This window comes from Heterocephalus glaber, unplaced genomic scaffold (assembly GCF_053883595.1).
Source record: "Heterocephalus glaber isolate CG9 unplaced genomic scaffold, H.glaber_assembly_v1.0 deba00001610, whole genome shotgun sequence".
Lineage (NCBI taxonomy): Eukaryota > Metazoa > Chordata > Mammalia > Rodentia > Bathyergidae > Heterocephalus > Heterocephalus glaber.
Genome location: NW_028258381.1, coordinates 31,629,205 through 31,647,093, shown reverse-complemented (window position 1 = coordinate 31,647,093; position 17,889 = coordinate 31,629,205). Strand labels below are relative to the sequence as shown.

The 17,889-nt window shown below is 43.1% G+C and overlaps 1 protein-coding gene across 12 annotated transcripts in view; it reads right to left on the bottom strand.

Annotated features, from left to right (window-relative positions):
- Elmo1 (engulfment and cell motility 1) overlaps window positions 1-17,889 on the bottom strand; it is a 578,859-nt gene that overhangs the window by 144,275 nt on the left and 416,695 nt on the right. For all 12 annotated transcript variants that reach the window (XM_004840283.4, XM_087195837.1, XM_004840282.4 and 9 more), the window contains one exon: window positions 16,545-16,681. In XM_004840283.4, the coding sequence (XP_004840340.1) occupies window positions 16,545-16,681 (137 nt within the window). The remainder of the gene's footprint in view (window positions 1-16,544; window positions 16,682-17,889) is intronic.

The following is a 17,889-nucleotide window of genomic DNA, read 5'->3' as shown; positions in this document are numbered from 1 at the left end:
TTCCCAACAGGACCTTTGTCCCGACAAGTTTCTTAAAAATCTATTTAAAATATCAAGGTTTCTGCCAGCAAAGGGCATCAAGGAGCCCTGGCCCTTTGATGTCACCCTGGGTGCCAGTTCTTCCTTTCCTTTTTGCAGAAGGAGCTAGAGGTCTTCTGGCACCGGCAGGGTTGAGCAGTCAGCCTCCCCCACAGCTGAAGACCAAGTCTCCGCCGCCTCTGCCATGCTCGAGGTTGGGATGTGAGTGTTTGTGAGCATCTTAGCCCCGGGTCCTGGTGCAGGAGCCCAGGCAGTAAACAGCACCAACCCAAAATTCAAAGGTGTTTAAGGCAGAGGGAAAAGACTTCCATTTCTCCTGTAAATTTATTAACTTTTGTTTTGGTCTTAAAAGAAACTGTCACTATGAAGAATCTCTTTCTCCTATCATAACTTAGCCAGGAATCCTCTCACCTACAGACTTTCTAAAGTGTGCTTTTTTTCTTTTAAGATATTATCAGATTTTGTTGGGGCAGGGGGGTTTTACTGGATTAAACCCATGGCTTTCATGCCAGCTCTTTCTTTTTTTTTTTTTTTTTTGAGATAAGGTCTCTCTAAGTTGCTACACTGCCTAGGTTTAGCTCAAACTTGCAATCTTCCTGCCTTAGCCTCCCAGAGTTCTGAAATTGCAAGTATGCACCATCACACCAAGCATCAAATATTATTATCTCATTAAAAAAAAAAGAAATGGGCAACCCACTTTCTGGTCCCCCTTCTGGCTCTCTTAGACAGAAGCTTTCTTTCTCTCAATAAATTGTACTAGTTTTTTTGTTTTTTTTTTTTTTTTTGGTACTGGGGATCGAACTCAGGTCCTTGTGCTTGCACAGCAGGTGGTAAATTTTACTACTCTTAACCTCCATTGTTCCTAGAATTCATTCTTCAGTTTTAGAGAACACCAACTCACCTTTCGGATATCTAGTAGGTTTGGGAGTTACATCTCTTCCCCCTACATCATTTTGGAGGTCTTCCACCAAGATTACTGCTCAGAGATAAGAGACTGCTTTTGTTCCACGGGTTCTAACTTTGGTCTTTCTGCTTCATAGAGGTAGGCTCTCGACATTTGTTTCATAGATTCTGGTTCTTGTTTCATAAATTCTGGTCTTTGTTTTGTTTTTTGTTTCACAAGTGTCTTAATTTTAAGTTGTGTGTTTTAAATGTTTGCATTTCTTGTTTTTCTTATGCATTGTCTTTTGTTAAAATTCTGTTTTATTCTTGTTTTGTATATGTCGCATTTGGGCTTAGGTGCTTAAAAATGTAAAAAAAAAGAAATAAGATTAGCTGTGTTTTTCCCACAATGACAGGATGAAAAGTTAACACAGGTAACATCTATTGAGCATGTGTGTTGAGTACATTTTTTTTTTGATAGGCAACAGTCCTAGTGCTCCAGAGTCAGTGCAGAATGGGGCCAAGTAGGTCACTACCTCTCCTCTAGGATCATGGTTTTCTGTGCTTTCTGAATTCTGCAGCATTGCTTCAAAGCAACCAGGAGTGGAACAGAGAGTGGCCAGACACCGCCCTGAACTGAAGATACTTGGCTGAAAGAAGTTCCAAGCTCAGTGTGTGGCTGAGTGTGTTCAGTGCAACACAAGATGGAAGAGTCCTTCAGAGGCAGCAATCACTCTGTCCCCATGGAGGGTACTGCAGAATGGGTCAAGGGTCTTCCTTGATGTGGGACCAAGGTCAAGCAGGCAGGTCTGGCAGTGGGAAGAGTGCTCACGGAGCCACCTATATAGGACTCATCACAGGCAAGCAGGGGCATGTTCCTGGGTGTAACAGACACATAGTTTGGAAAAGTTGTTTGAGATAGAAGGCGGGGCTGTGTTATCATTGTGTAAGAAGAGGGAGCTGAATAGTTGGGGTTTTTTTTAGTTTGGATGTGCTGGACAAGAATACTGTGTTCTAGAAAGGTGTTTCTAAAGGCTAAGGGTAACACAGCATACAGGTGGGCAAAGTCCAGATCCAGGTAGAACAATTAGAAGACAAATGCATTGTCCACCCAAGAGATGAGGGCTACAGGAAGCAGGGTCATAGGACCAAAGGTAGAGAGCATCTACACATTAGTGGGTTGGGAAGATTGGGGGACCTCTCAGGAAGAAGAGGTAAAGAAGCCAGAGATCAGTCCAGGATTTCAAGTCCAGGGAAGGGCAGGTATTCATGCTGGTCCCAGAGTTAGAGAGCACGGACAGCCCCAAGTGGGGGAGGGCACCAAGAAGGGCAAGTATGGTTTGGGTCCTGCTGCTTTGGAGTCATGGACCATCTGTGAGGATGGAGCTCTGGAGGTGAGGAGAGCAGGAGGTGGACTTCTGTCTGCTGCAGGTAGTGGCTGATGGTGAGACAGCAGGTGGAGGAGAAGAGGTGGTAGAAGAGGAAAAAGCTGGCCTTGGGGAATGTTATGCTTCCTGAGTTTAGGGGCAAAGTCACCAGGGGCCAGGAATACAAAGGCCCCCAGGAGGCCCAGGGTGAGAAAATACTTCGGGTGGTGGGGTGGGAGGAGTTCTAGGGGAGACCTTTCGACGGGACACTCAAGGCTGATTGCTGACCTGAGTGAATACCTGTGTTATGCCAGGTGGGTAGAGGTGACTGTTAGACCACAGTGAGCGGAGGGCACAGGAGGGGGAATCATGGGGACAGGCAGATACTGGGTCAGGCCTTGGAAGAGGAACAGGCTAAAGAATACTGTTTAAGGATAGGAATGATTTTGGTATATTTTTAGGCTGAAGAGAAGGGATGGAAGTTGGGAAGATGAAAATAACATGAAGGTGTAAGGGATGAAAGATTTATTTTATAATTTTTTTGACGTCTATCTTCTTCATCAGAGCAAGGATTCATAAGAATGTGATTTCTTTCCAGTGTTAAATTTAGAACAAGTAAATGACTCCTCTCCATTTCCATGTATGTCTTAGAAATCACATCTTTTAGGGAGCTGTGGTGCAGCTCAGTGGTAGAGAGCTTGCCTAGCGTGTGAAGCAAGTTCCACCCCCAGCAACACACTGACAAAAGCAAAGAACAAACAAAATACATACAAATCATGTCTTTTGTGATGAAAGAGGTTTTCAAGTGTTATGTGCATATTATTGCATTTTACTCATATTTTTCTTTCTGTTATGTTTTTGGTTACTTTTAATTTTTTTCTACAAATAACACTGCTGCAGAAAGTGATAGTTCTTTTGTGTCTCCCATATGTCTATGCAGTGTGCCCTTTGTACCTGTATCCTCTGCATGTGTAATTGTCTCATCATGTATGTGTGAGTCCAAAGCCCGGTAAGTTTTTACAGAGAGAAGGTGGCCAGCAGGATCTGAGTCCTGCAAAGAAGGCAAAATAGAACTGAGACTTGAAATTGTCCATCAGATGTCATCCTTGACTCTGTCAAAACCAGTGGCTAAAGGGGTTTTCAAAATCAACCATATATTTTAGTACACTTGAGAGACACAGACAATTTTCTTCTGCTGTTCAGCTGCATTTCTAGCAGGGGCAGAAGACAGGTTGCAGCAATTAACACATGAAAGGGAGAGGAGGCAAGTAGGGGCAGCTGTGTGGGGAAGTCTGATTTGGAGGGAACAGGAGTAGACGGGGTCAAGAGTTATTTGTTCTTTAAAATGCAGAAGACTTCAGTGTGTTGGCATGCAGGTGAGGCAGCATCACCAAAAGGAAGAGAGAGATCGACAAGGTAAGGCTTAGGAGTGATAATTATTCCATAGAACAGGGACCCAGAGTCAGCCAGGAAGGGCCGAATTCCAAACATGGTGGAAGAACAGCCCTCAGGGGGTCTCCAGGAACACAGCCTTTGTCTAGGAGGTGCAAAAGTTTGGGTTCTGCAGAGGTAGAAGCTGAGCCGGAACAGTACCCAGGCCTCCCCATGCCAAGTGTGGCTGCTAGGTGAATTTGCCTCATTCCCCATTCAGAAGTAGCCCAAGCATTTTAGATATTTCAGATACAGCCACACAGAACTGCTAGTTTTGCAACTGAGAACATGTTTCTGTCTCATATTGGCTTATTTAATCCCCACAACAACTATAGCAAGACCCATTTTTTTTTTTTTTTATAGATGAAGAGACTGAGGAGCAAGGCGGGTTAATCACCCAGCGAGGTAAGGTTGGAGCTGGGGTTTAAGGCCCACTCCTTGGGCCCAGAGTCAATGCTGCTGGCTGTTAGAACTGATTGCAATTTATTTGATAAGTGACCAGAGAACAAGGGTACATGAATAGAAATAGGTGCTGTGGATAACAGTGCTTGTGGTTAATTACCTCTGATCGCACGTGACATACAATCATAAGGGAGAACCATTTGAAATTGCCTGTTTGTCGGAGAAAATTGTCAAATATGAGCAATTCCATATGGTTCTGTCTAATCCATTTCTTATGAATCTCTAGACCCTCTGCTGGTTCCTTAGCCGTGGGTCGGAGGTGGACAAAGTCCAAGGCTGCACCTGTGAGAGCTTCAAGTCTCCTTTATCAGCCAAGTCCGACTTAAAGCATTTTATAGCCTGAGAATTTAATGAATATAAAATTCTGGTAAACTTAATCCAGTAAACATTGATATCTTTCACTCACAGTCTCATTTTTCCGGGACACGCACAAGTGAATTCTTGTCTATCGGGAAAAAACCCAACTCTACCTCACTTCCTGCCCAGCATCTGTGTGGCTGAGGCTTGGGACCAAGCACTGTGCTCAGCCAGCACCCTGAGCATAATAAAACAAGCCAACCAGCTTTTCCTGAGAGCACTGAGACTTCCATTTTATCACGATAAATGCATCTTCGTAGGAATGGTGTCTCCTTCCCTTTCCTACTTCTGCTTTAAGAGCACACAGCGGCCAGGGAGCTTTCGGACAGAATTCTATGCTCTGTGAGTCACAAAATGGAAATCTGGCATTCTATGCCAATGACATTTCCTTCCGAGGCAGCTCAAGCGGCAAAAAGCCATATGCCATCCACTTCGGATCCAGCAAAGCCACGAAAACGGATATGCGAAAGAGAAATAAGGAAATTGGGGCCCAGAGGAGTTCTAGGGAGTTGATTCCCTCCAGCTTCAAACATAATCACTGTGGAAAGGGCTGAGTCTTCTTGCTTTTATGATACTCTCTGGAGAATGCAACTTCTCCTCTAAGAGAATTTGGGGAGGTAAAAGTAAAATATAAATAATCATGTTTGTGAACAGCATGATGTGCTTGCGGTGGTGATCTGATAAGCCTGCTACACAGAGACACGTTTCCTGAGTCTGCCTGGGGAGGGACAGTCACCTAAATGGCTCAGAGGGCCAGGAGCTGTGCACATCCTCTGCACTGGAAAGTCTCTAGACAGCCATCCTGGGTAAGGAGAAGTGCCATTATTGGTAGTATCTCTCCCACTGACCTGGAAACAAGACAGTGGGGAAATAGTGCTCCCTGTGTTGCCAGGGTATGTGGGTTAATCATCCCTAAGAGTGATAGAATAAATGAGTGGAGCTGAGAGACAAAACACAGGGATTTTTTTTTTTTAAACTAAGAGCTCTTCGGAAAAGAGAAATTTATTTTCTTTTGCACTGGTTCAATCTCTTTGAGGCATTCCATTCACCTTGCATAAAAAGTACATAAGTGGAAAAGTAGTTACTCTTCCTTTTTCATTAAGAAATGAAAGGTAGGGTTGGTGGTGCCTGCTTGTAATCCCAGCACTCTGGAAGGCAGAGCCCAGTCCAGTAACTTAGTGAGACCCTGTCTCAAAATAGAAAACTAAAAAGGGATAGGGATGTAACTCAATGTGAAGGCCCTGGTATCATTAAAAAAATGGCAAATCATTTTATAAGTTCCTCAAAGTATTGACATCTGAAGATATGATGCTGATGGACTTTGAAGTGTTTTTCAATAAGGCTTTTTGCATTTGAGGAAAAAACAATTTTTATTCAGTAGAACTGAAAAATAGCACTATGGGTGGGACTCCAGGAATTGAGCCAAAGTAACCATCCCATATTAAAGTTGTGTAAATTAATTCAGCTGTTGGCCAGTGGACCATTTTGAATGAATGAGTTAGATGTTGGCCATTCATTCATTCATTCATTCAATAGCCATCCTAAAGGAGTTGAGCAGATACTACTTTAAAAGCATTTGGAGAATACTGGGACATAAAAAGTCTTTACTTCAATGATTTATTGACTTAATTTGGGAAGAGACTGTATTAATGAACAATTACTATAAAGCTAGGAGATATTTACCGAAAGAAATTTTGAATTCTCTGCTGTGGGGGCTGAGGTGCAAAATTTCATACTGAATGGAAGGGAGATGGTAACCATCTCACTAAGGTGGCACTTGTGCAAAATCCTAAATTTCAACAGGCAGATGGGGGAAGGCAGTTCTGGCAGAGGAATGGGGATGAGCCAATGCCTGAGCTGTGAAAGCATTAAAGCATGTACAAGAAATGGTGAGTACTGAGGCAGTGTTCATATATCCTAGGATGGTTGAAGGGAAAGACATAGGGGTGAAGTAGGAAAGTTATGCTTGGTTAATTAAGAAGAAAACAGAATATTTTGCAAAAGCCATGAAACTTTCTGAGGCAGGCAATGGATAGCCAAAAAAAGATTAAAGTCAGAATGATAGGACTAGCTCTGTGGAGGGGATTTGGAAAGAGAAAAGATGTCAATGCTGAGAGACAGGTTAATACAACAGTTGGCTATCTTTGGCAGTTATTCCTGAACTAATGCTGTGTAACTAACAATCTTGAGAGATAAGAAGTTATTTTCATACTCTCAGGTCTACAGATCTGCTAAGATGCCTATTTTAACCTGTAATTCCATGGTCTAAAAAGGGAAAATTGTGTCCTATATGTCTCATTCTCAGACCTCACTGAGAGAATAGTGGTGACCCTGGGTCTGTCCCTCTCATGAGGGTGACAGGAATACTAGAACCAGACAAATAATACCAAGACCACTGACTTTATATCCATGCATACCCCACTGGCACAAGCAAGTCACTTGGCCCTTCAAACATCAAACAGCAAAGGGGAGATGTTTCATTCCCCTGAGGTCATGCCAAGGAGGTGGAAATATACTCCTACCACAGAGCACTGGAGAACTGTGGCCAGTCATTCAACGGCCACATGTGGGGTGAGAGAGGAGAAAGACAAGAATCAAGGCAATGATGAGAAGGCAAACAACCACACAGTGGTTGCAGAGACTGATTTCACAGAGAGACCAGTCTGTAAGTTTCCAAATAGAAATTGGCTAGACGGCCAGCTGCAGGAAGGAGGAACCATCCTAGGTCATCACTTGCATATTCCCATTCCTACTATGGTGCCCGATGAGCTGCAGACCCAAAGGGTTGTGGAAAGAAAGGACAACATTGAAAATGTAGCTCAGAGAGTGACTCTGTTAGCTAAGATGTGGACAGTGATGTGGCCTTGCAGTTTGCATGATGGACAGGACACAATGGCTTTGAGTGTCTTCTCAACCCCATGTATTAGCTACTTTTCTCTCACTACTGAAAAAATATCTGACACACAAAGTTAAAGGGGAAGAGATTTATTTGGCTTACAGTCCACAGAGGTTTCAGTCCATAATCGGCTGGCTCCAAGGCAGAGTAGCACACGGCAGAGTGGTATGGCAGAGCAGACAGTTCATGGCGCCACATGGTAGCAAAAGCAGCAAGGGGACCTTAACAGTGTCTTTCTGCCCCTTTTATCCCATCCAGACTTTCAGGATTAAGGCGGTGCCAAACCAATCACTCACAGGTAGTGGTTTAGTAATCACACACCCTTAGTCCCAGCATCACACATTTCAGATTCAGCCGCCTCCAAAAAACACTGCATGAGGCTTTGGGGGGACATTTGGACACAAGCCACAACACCCCAGGCACAATGGTAGATTCTAGGGTCATAGAAGATGCCTCTGCTCTCTGTTCACAATGTTAGCTCAAGGGGGTGGGAGGTCACAGGGACAGAGCAAAGGGAAGAAACACTTCAGGGGCATCTGAGTAAGTTACTGCCAAAAGTGACTGTGACCTCTACAGGCTTAAAGATAGTGTTGGTCCAACAGGAAGAGTTAACTTTCTCCCTCAATGACTTCCTCCTACACAGATTCACTGCACACCAGTTATTACTTTTAATTTTACCAGAACAGCTAAACACATAGAGGTAATGAAAGAGAAGGGAGAAGAAGAAACTAGCAATCCGGAATCCTCATCTCTTGAATTCAAGTTTTAATGTTTTATTTTTCTGCCTTTAGCAATGGTCACAAAAGCACTGAGAAAACTGCTATGAAATTTGGCCTGATTTTGATCACTCTTCTTGCCTCTCAATCTTTGTCCCTGCTCTGACCTGTTTGACTTGGTGGCTTTGCTGCATGCTTGGTGGTGGAGCAGGCTGGCCTGTTCGTGGCTTGAACAAGGAAGGTCAGTGTTTCAGCTCCTTCTTGACAAAGTGAAGGTGGCTAATCTCAACCCATAATTCACTGCTGCTCAAGTATAAAAGTGTGATTTTTTAAAAGATACTCAAATGGATATAAGCCATGCAAATTGGCAGTTGAATATACATATTTAAATAATTAAATGTCCTTTTGAACTCCTGACCACCATATCTGGCGTTTTTGCAAAGGGAGTTTGGAAATCTCACTTGAGATTTCTAACTTTTCCCTACTCTCGTCTTGGAGTCTTTGCAAATGGATGGGGTTCTATTCTTTCATTCTGATTTTCTTATTTCTTCTTATCTAGGGCCTCTCTTTGTCTTCAATCCTTTGCCCACCACATCTAGTACCCACAGTTGGCAGCAGGAAGCACCTATGTGCTCTGCTTTCTGTTCTACCTTAGGAGATGTATTCTATTCAAGAATGGCATTTTCAACCTCTCATTTAACAAATTCCTTTACAATGGCAAGATGCATACTGTATTTGCTTTTAAATCAATGGTGACTTGTATTTCATGAGATCCCACCTAATGTTCTTTTCTCAGCTAAACAACTGTGATTTCTATTTGCCCTTTAATTTAAAATGCCTAAATCTCATTATGCCTTACTTAAAATGTAGGTAATTTCTTTTTAATTGGACATATACTAATAAAATGGTTTGTGCCATTATCAAATCCCTCATATAATCCACAATGGAATCTGGAATTCAGGTCATAGGAACCTGTTAAATTCGTACAGAGTCCCTAAGTACAGTCTATAAAAGGTGGAGAAGTTTCAGAAGCCGCTGAGTAGAGTTATGTGAAGCAGTTAACTGGGAGAACAGTTATTATTCTCATATTTGGGGATCATCTGAAGTTGAACCAAGGGATGGTGCATCACCTTGCCATCCCGTGGAAGAGGCTGCCGATTATTTCCTCCTCCTCACAATTAAGTCTCAAATTAGCACATGGGACACACAAAGAAAGATATGCAGGCCTTAGAAAAGCACAGAAGCGAGAAGAATTCTATGCCAGACCTTGGTCACAAAGGAACAACCAAAAATATATTTGCTATTGTCAGGCTTAATCAAATTATTCATGACAGTCACTCATGCTAAGTAGAATTTGGGTAAATGCTCCAGATACAGAGAATGTCGAGAAACTGAAACATGTGAGCCATGACTTCAGCCAACTAAAGGTCACAGTTAACCTTTTAACAGATTTTCAACAATTTAAGAATTTTTATGGCAATAACATGAATAGGGTTAACAACACCTAAGACTGTGGATGAAGTGAACGTCCTCAAATGTCCCTAGTAAATCTGGGGTCAGGGTGCAGGCGACTGGAAAGGGACCACTGCCTGGTCATCTCGGTGGCCCTCATAAAAGCTGCTGTGCAGCTAGAGCCCTGTGATGGGAATTCTCTTTCCTGAAACTCTGACATCAGCACTCACCCTCCCTTTCAGGGACAATGAGAATCCTATGTCACCTGATCCTTTTCCAGTTCAACAATGCTGGTGACTCCAGTTGGCTCCAATCTACCCAAACCCAGCAGTTGATCTGATTGATGCCAAAAGGGTACACAGCCATCTTGCTCTGGGGTCACTCCTTCTGCCCCCTCTGCACAGATGAGGACTTTGAAGCTGACAGGGGTGAGTTCTTGCACAAGGTCATTCATGGGGTGGGGGCGACATGGGGTCTTTAGTTTGCACTGTGTCCAGTGCCAAGTCACCTGCAGGTGAGTGGGGAGGAGTGAACTCCCAACCTGGGACCCGAACAAAAGAGCTCCCTCACCCATGAATTGGTCAGAATCCCATTCTGTGATCAAACCCGACTTCAGTGGATTTCCACACTATGGACAAGAAAATACATCCTTATAGATATTCGAATAGTCAATCTTGAGAAGTCAAAGCAGCAAATTACACTGCACAATCAAGTGCAAACTGCAGCCAATTTAGGTCTTGTCTGTTGAGATTAGCATCTCCCATTTGTGTAGATCCACTTGCAAAACAAATCTTTGAAGGCCTCTTCCTCACTGTGGCAGTGGGAAATACTATTGTTATCTTTATTGCCATTACCCTGGACAGATGAGAAGGCACTTGAGGGTTAAAGATTATGTTTAAGGTCACTCCCCAGTGGCGTTCAAGCTGGCATTGTCACCAGATCCTCCTGCTGGCTCTCAGCCTTGGTTGTCCAATGCAGGTAGAGATCTCATCCCCAGGAGCACAAAAATGTTTCTTGAAGGAGCAGTAAGACTCAGTCATTTTCTAAGCAAAGCACAGCCCATGTATATAATGTAAAATAAAAAATATGTCTGTAATTAAGGTTTCATGCAGGTCAATTGTCTAAAGAGGCTTCTTAGGAGGGAGTAATGCAGAAGAGATGGAAAAACACTGCTCTTCACCACAGGGGCCCCTGACTTGGGCCCCCTGTCACCTGTTATAATACACTGGGATCTACTTAAACAAATAGCTGCTGAAAAAAATGTTGACAAAGTCACTCTCAGTCTCTCTGCTGTACTTAGATAGTATTAATTGTTACTAGTGAGGCCCACTGGGGTCATGTCTTGATTGTTACCTCAAAGAAAGTTGCCAAGTCTATGAATGTGGCTAAAAATACCTTAGATGAATAGCTTAAACACATACACACATGCAACCATCTTGCTATGCATTCAATGGGAAACATCAAAGGAAAAATAAATCTATTCATACGGTGTATTTGCCACTAGGAAAGATTTGCCTGCCCTTGTGGCAAACCCAAGACCTGTGCAACACATGAAAAGCCTTTTGAATAAACGCTAGCTAATAGCCCAGACAGTTGAAAAATGGCTCACGTCACTGTGTGACATTAGGGCTGTTTAAGAGACTTCACTACTTCAATATTCATGTTTCAATTAAAACGTACACCTATTTTATTAGCCACACCAGGCCCAGTTCAGATCAATAACAGCAGCACTAGATGGAATTCTAATGAAGATAAACAACGCTGAGTCCTCCCGGCTTCCCCTGGGCATGGACATACAAAGCTTCCTTTCATAACTTGCTCCAAGATATTTTACAGTCACCTGCCTCATGCAAATGAGGAGATTCATGTTTATTCATGGAGAGAGTTACAGACCACCTTTCATTCCCCAGGCCAGCTCTGCGAACCAACACAGCGCTGGCTGCACCACTGCTATGAAGTTGAGCTGGCCTAGGAAGGGGACTCCTGAATATATGATTGTCCCTGAAAACATTGCATAGAAACTCAGTAAGCTGCAAGCAGTTGTATGAGCAAACATCTCCCTCTTTTTAATTCATGAGTTCTCTGCCTTTAAGGTTTCAAATAAGATTCCCTCTCTATACCACATTACAATCCACTCCATGTGACTAGTTGAAGGATATTTTGGGTGGATAATCTTCCAGAGGAATCCTCAGGGTGCTTCCTTCTGGCCAGTTCTCCAATTCTGCCTAATTGAGATTTTCTCCTATTGACTCAGAAGACATTCACAGCCTGGCCAGGGCAGCTGTGTCTTTGTTGGGCCTGGATTCCCTCAATGCGCAGCCTCTGCTATTTTAATCTGACATGGTTTCTCATAGTGAGCCTGCGATTTTACCCTCTACCATGTGTGCTCAGCTTATTATGCCATTGTATAAAGTTTCAAAATAGTCCTTTTACTGTAGACTAACTACATTTTCCAAATCACTAGCTTCTGCCATTTTGCTGAGTCTAACACCTGGCAAGGTCGTGTCATCTTGGTTTATCAGTGTTGGTTTTGATGGAGTCTAAAGTGACACCGAGGCTATTCACAAATATTTTGCTGATTTCTAAGAAGGTTCAACTGTCTCTGGACAGGTCTAGGCAAGTAAGTTGGAGAACCCTTAATTCCCACCACCCACGAAGTATGTGAGAATCATGGTACGTGCTGATACGTAGGCTGATACCCTTGGGAAACGAAAGTATCTAATAAAGTTATCTGAAAGGTGAATCAGCAGAGATTCATAAAATTTTCAGCTTAGAGCCTATTTTGCTAAAGTTAAGTGGGTTATTAATTCAATCCAGAACTTAAGGCGGGGCTCACAGACAGCTTCCCTTTTTCTTTTTAACATAATGGACATCAAAGGGTCTTCTTTTGAAAAGGGCAATCAACTCACATTTCCCAGACAGAATTTATCTGATGATTGCAAAAAGAATGCTTCACAACTGCATAAGACTTTTTATGTTCTGGAAGCATTTTTAGACTTCTTACTTCAACTTCATATCACAACTGCCATAGGAGACAGTGATGGGATGGTCTCTATTTTTAATTAACATTCAGTCATAGAGATCTTGAGTAGAAAAACAAGGATTAGAATCTGTTTCATACAGATGAAAAGACATACAATTCCATCAAAGCAGGAGATTCCTGCTAGTTTGTTGGGGATACATGTGGCATGTGTCAACTGATGACAATTCTATACAAACAAATCACTTTCAGCAATCCAATCGGCCTTAATGAAAATATTCATTTATAGCTTTGCTCCTAAACTATGATTTAATTGGTCCACAAAACAACTGGGCACTGGGGTAACAGACTCCATGTGATCTTAATGCACAAGTAAAGCTGAGAAACCCTACTACATGCAGGTACATATTGTGATGTGTAAGCCATTGTTACAATCTTCAAAGTGGAGTAGTCAGCCACACACACTTTAACATGTTTCCACCAGCTTGAACCAGCTGAGGTATATGCATGATTGTACCACCTGAGGGGACTGTCCCATGCTGCTTGATGGGACACTCAGGCGTGTATCACTGGTGGTTCAGAATTGCCCGGCAGCAAGACGAATGATGGCCCCATCATGAATGTGTTAAATGAGACTCCTGTACCTGAAATAACCCCACCACTGTGTCTTCTTTCCTACCCCGCTCAAAAATGAATGTTTCAGTGAAATAATTATGGGGCCACTTTCCTGCAGAAGTAACCAGCTACAGTTTAGCTCTTCTCTAATGCCCATAAAAATGAATAATGCCCACTGTAAACTATTGATAATAAAAGGCAAAAATATAGAATACAAACTCAGTGGCCTGAATCAATGGATTATTCTGCAGACTGCTATATTGAGAAACTGAAAGAAAGTACTTTTCAAAGCATAAATATTTTAATCACTTTCCAATTCTACTTCTCTTATCTAAATACAAAAACATCCCATCTGCTGCTTCCTAAGCCTAGAACAGAAGACAGCTGCTTTTCCAAACATTCTCTTCCAGCAGTGGCATAACTACCAAGTGGTAGATGCCCACAAAGTAAGGCGGGTGGAAGAAGCTATTCTTGTCTCTCAGAGAATCTGGTATAGTTTGCTGGATCGATTAAAATTTTGAATTGAAGTGTCCTGCTTCTCCAGAGAAGAGCCTAGGAAGGCAGACAGCTGAGCCCTCTCCCAGAGTCCTAGGTCTCAGGATTGACAATGAAATCTGCCTTCTCTGCTCTGTTCAAAGTGGTGAGAGCCTGAAATGGTATCCAAGAAAGTTCAGAAGGAATTATATTTCATGTTGGGCTCTTTTAAGATAATTTCTGAATTCAAATTTGAACAGTTTTAGGGAACAAGAAAAAACATTAAATCTACCAGTAACTCCAAACCCACCTTGGTTCCTAAATTCAATCTCCTCTGCTACCAAGTTAATAACAAGAAGAAAAGTGAACTGATTTCAATTTCACCACTTCTCTCTTCTTCAATTTATTATCGGGGAAAGCAGAACAGGGGCTGATAGGCAGGCAGGAGGAAAAATCAGAAAGACTGTCTTCACACTGAACTAGTGGCTCTCACGAAGGGCCCTTCTCGTTAGAAAAGGCTACTGGAGGCAGAATAGGTATATAAAAGAGAAGGACATAAGCATATCTGTATTCAAGCAGCCACTAGCAAAACTCTGTGTCTGGGAATAAACCTACCAGCAGAGAGAAAAACAAGACTGGCCTGTCCATAGTTGATGACTTTAAATTGATAGAGCCACCTAAAAATCAAATATACACCACGATGGGCAGAATCATGACCCCACAGATGTCCATGTTATGATCCTGGGAAGCTGAGAACGTGTCACCTTTTATGACAAACGAAGATTTAGGTTGCAGTTGGAATTAAGATCACTATCTACTGCCCTTAGGAAGGTGATCATCTTGGATTATCCAAGTTCAAGGTAATCATTTGCAAATTAGAAGACCAGGGAAGCAGAGGGAGGAGAGTGAAGGACTGTGATGTGAGAAGGATTGGACTTGCAGATGCTGGCTTTGAAGGTGGAGAAAAAGGGCACAAAAGAATGCAGGAGGTGCCTTGAAGTTGGAAAAGCAAGGAAGCAGATTCTCCTTTGGAGCCTCTAAAATGAAACACAGCTCGGCCCAGGCCCTGGTTTTAGCCTCATGAGACCCATTTCTGGCTTATGAATTCTGGAACTCTAAGGTAATAAAATTGCATCATCTAAGTTTGGGGTGATTTGTTAGAGCAAGAATAGAAGATGATACACATGTGATAAAAATGCATATACCTGATATACTCTGCTGGTCAGGGGAAAAAGGCAAATGTAGCAAAAATATGTAATGCAGGAAATTACAATTCCTTGCCTTTCCCATCCCCGAACGTCCTCTGACAGGCTGGAACAGGTGGTGGCGGTGAGGTCTTCTCCTCCGGAGGGCAGGTGGCCCTGTGTACACAGCCCAGCCCTGGGCAGCTTTCACAACACAGCACATAAAGAGTCAGGCTGCTCCAGAGCAAGATGGCCAGAGCCCCTTTCAAAGACTATTGATTTAGCTATCTCTCTCTCTCTCTTTTAGCTTGATTTTACAAAGGCTTCCTCTCTCCCAGAGATGATTTGCACCTGAATTGCAAAGTCTCTCATAATCAAGAGAAGCACACTGGGGAGGCGGCAGGGCAGGTGTAATCACAAGGAATTAACAGGTTTCTCTCCTCCCCTGTCCTCCTTGAGTAAGAGACAGCTCCAGATCAGACCTCTGCATGAGGGTCACTGTGAACTCAGTCTGGGCCCAGCACACAGAGGAAAGACAGTCGGGTGGCTGAGAGGGATCAGTGTCTGTCCGCTTTCACAAGGGTAGGTGAGGTCATTATGTCCAGTGTGACAGACAGGTTAGGCCTGACTGAGGGTTGGGTCCTTTTTCTGGTTTTCTTTCTTTTCAACCAGTATTGCTTCGAGATGTCACAAACCAGAAAGACAGTGGAAAAGAAGACGTGTCAATTCTGAGAGAAGGTGACAGGAAGGCAAAGACCAGGAAGAATAACAAATGCAGCTGAAGTTCAGATGCTATTTTATGCACCAAGCCCAAGACACAAAGGTGCCGCAGTATGGCTGTGAGACCAGAACCTCAGACTCTTGCGGATGGTTTTGTATCTTAGCACCAGGAGAGCTTTGTCCACGGGGACGACCTCCCCAGGCCCATACCTCCAAGTGTATTAAAGGTGCCAAAGGCTATGCCTGACCAACCCTAAAGGCAGTTATTACCCATGGCACTATTGTTGATCAGGACTTTATAGAAGGATAGAAGTTTTATTTATCTCAAAGTAAGGGCTGTGATTCCTTTAAGCTGGTCAACAGCTTTCTTTTCACTCAAAATTTACATAGAAGTGGAAATGGAAAAGTCACACTATTGTGAGACCTTATCGCACAGAAAACCGAGACATCTCCATTCAAATGATCTAATGTTTACTATAGCCAAGAAATGCCACACGTAAACTTACTCAATTTCCTGAAAGAGATCTTTCATTTCAACAAAATTTCCTTTTGACGCACCACAAGGCAGATGATCTGAACACATTTATATTCCATAAAGAAACTGATGGGCCACCCGACACAGTCTTCCTCCGGGTCAGTCTCCTGCACCTCTGTACAGCTAGAGCAAAGACATCTTTTCCAATGATCCTGTGGTATTGACACCACATCCCACACTCACACCATGAAGGAAGATGTTCACCTGGACAAAGTTCCCAAGAAAGAGTCCCTGCTGGCAGTTTAGACAAAAGGAATAATCTTTCTCCAAGCTTATCCATAGAGATCTCTTCCATACTGGAAGCAACCTAAAACTGACCTGTTCTTGACTCTCTTACCTTGGCAACCACCTGCTACAGGCAGCTGAGGGACCACAGCACAGCCCTGAGGAGGTCACCCCTTGGATGACTTGGGGAGCCTCTGACCCCACTTTACCTTGTTGAAGTCTTCTGAAGTTGCCCTCATTTCCTTCCAGGTCTTGTTCAGGAGCTGGATGCAGATGCAGAAAAACTCTTCGAAGGATCTGTCATGGGTGAAGAACATCGGGTGGAAGTCATTGCAGGTCTCACTGGCTGAAGGAAAGAGAAGGGAAACAAGAGGGCGTTTTAAAACAGGGAAATCAGAGGATCACAAGTTGATGCCTCAAAGACAGATGTCAGGAGGCATCTTTGCTTAAGCAAACATGGAGAAGAGGCATTTTGAAAAAGCAACTAAAGGATAGTCCTCATACAACTTAGAAGTTCAAAGACAGATGGTCAGAGTTGCCCTTAAATACATATGTTTTTGTGAAAGAGATCCATTCTCAACTGGAGCAGGACCTATCCTGATGGCTGCTGGTGCAGAAGTTGAGCTTTCCATCTGCCTTCCTGATCCTATAAAAACTATTCCAAGTGCCCCTCAGGCACAGCTCCTCCTGTGCCCTTAATCTGCCTTTTCTTTACTACACAATTCAACCCAACTTTGGAAACAGTATCTGCGATTATTTCTCTGGGGAGCTCTTATGACAGTGAGCAGGGGACACTGGAGATCATTAAGCATCTGATGCCATTCACCACTCCAAGGCATGGATGGTTGGAGGACAGAGGAGCTCTGAGAGATGAGATGCAGTGCCTGAGCGAGATGTGTGGCTACCCCTCTCTTCCTCCTCTGCAACCCACACCCAGCTGCTCCCTGCATCCCAGCCGTCGGCCAGACTTACCCTCGACTGCCCTTTACGGACACAGAACCTCACCTGAGCTTTGCTATGAGCCTTTCAACTTATACATTAAGGATGAGGACACCACGGAGCCAAGAGATGAGGCTTTGTGACTCCCCCAAAATAGCATTCTAAGGGTATTCAAAAAGCAAATAGATGGGGCATGACCAAAATATGCTAAGGTAAATTTTTAAATTAAAAAATGATTTACAGTAAAAGACACATTGCCAGGAATCTCTCCAAAATTCTCCCCTTCATTTTGAATATACTGATTCCATCTTTCTTGCCAACTTTCTGAAGCAGTAATAGAAGGACTCTTTCATGAGTATCTTTAGTTGCACTGTCATGGTAGCCTCAGTATATTGGATCAATTCAAAAAATTTACTTTTCATGGTCAGTTTGACTTTTGGGAAGAGCCAGAAGAGAAGTTTCCTGGTGCCAGATCCAATGAATACGATGGATAAGGACACGCTGTCATGTTTCTACAAACCTGCCTTTTCATTGGATGGCACTTAACAGCAAAATTCACCATATTCCTGATCACATCTGGTAGAGAGATTTATGAAAGAGGACTTCTGGAACTGC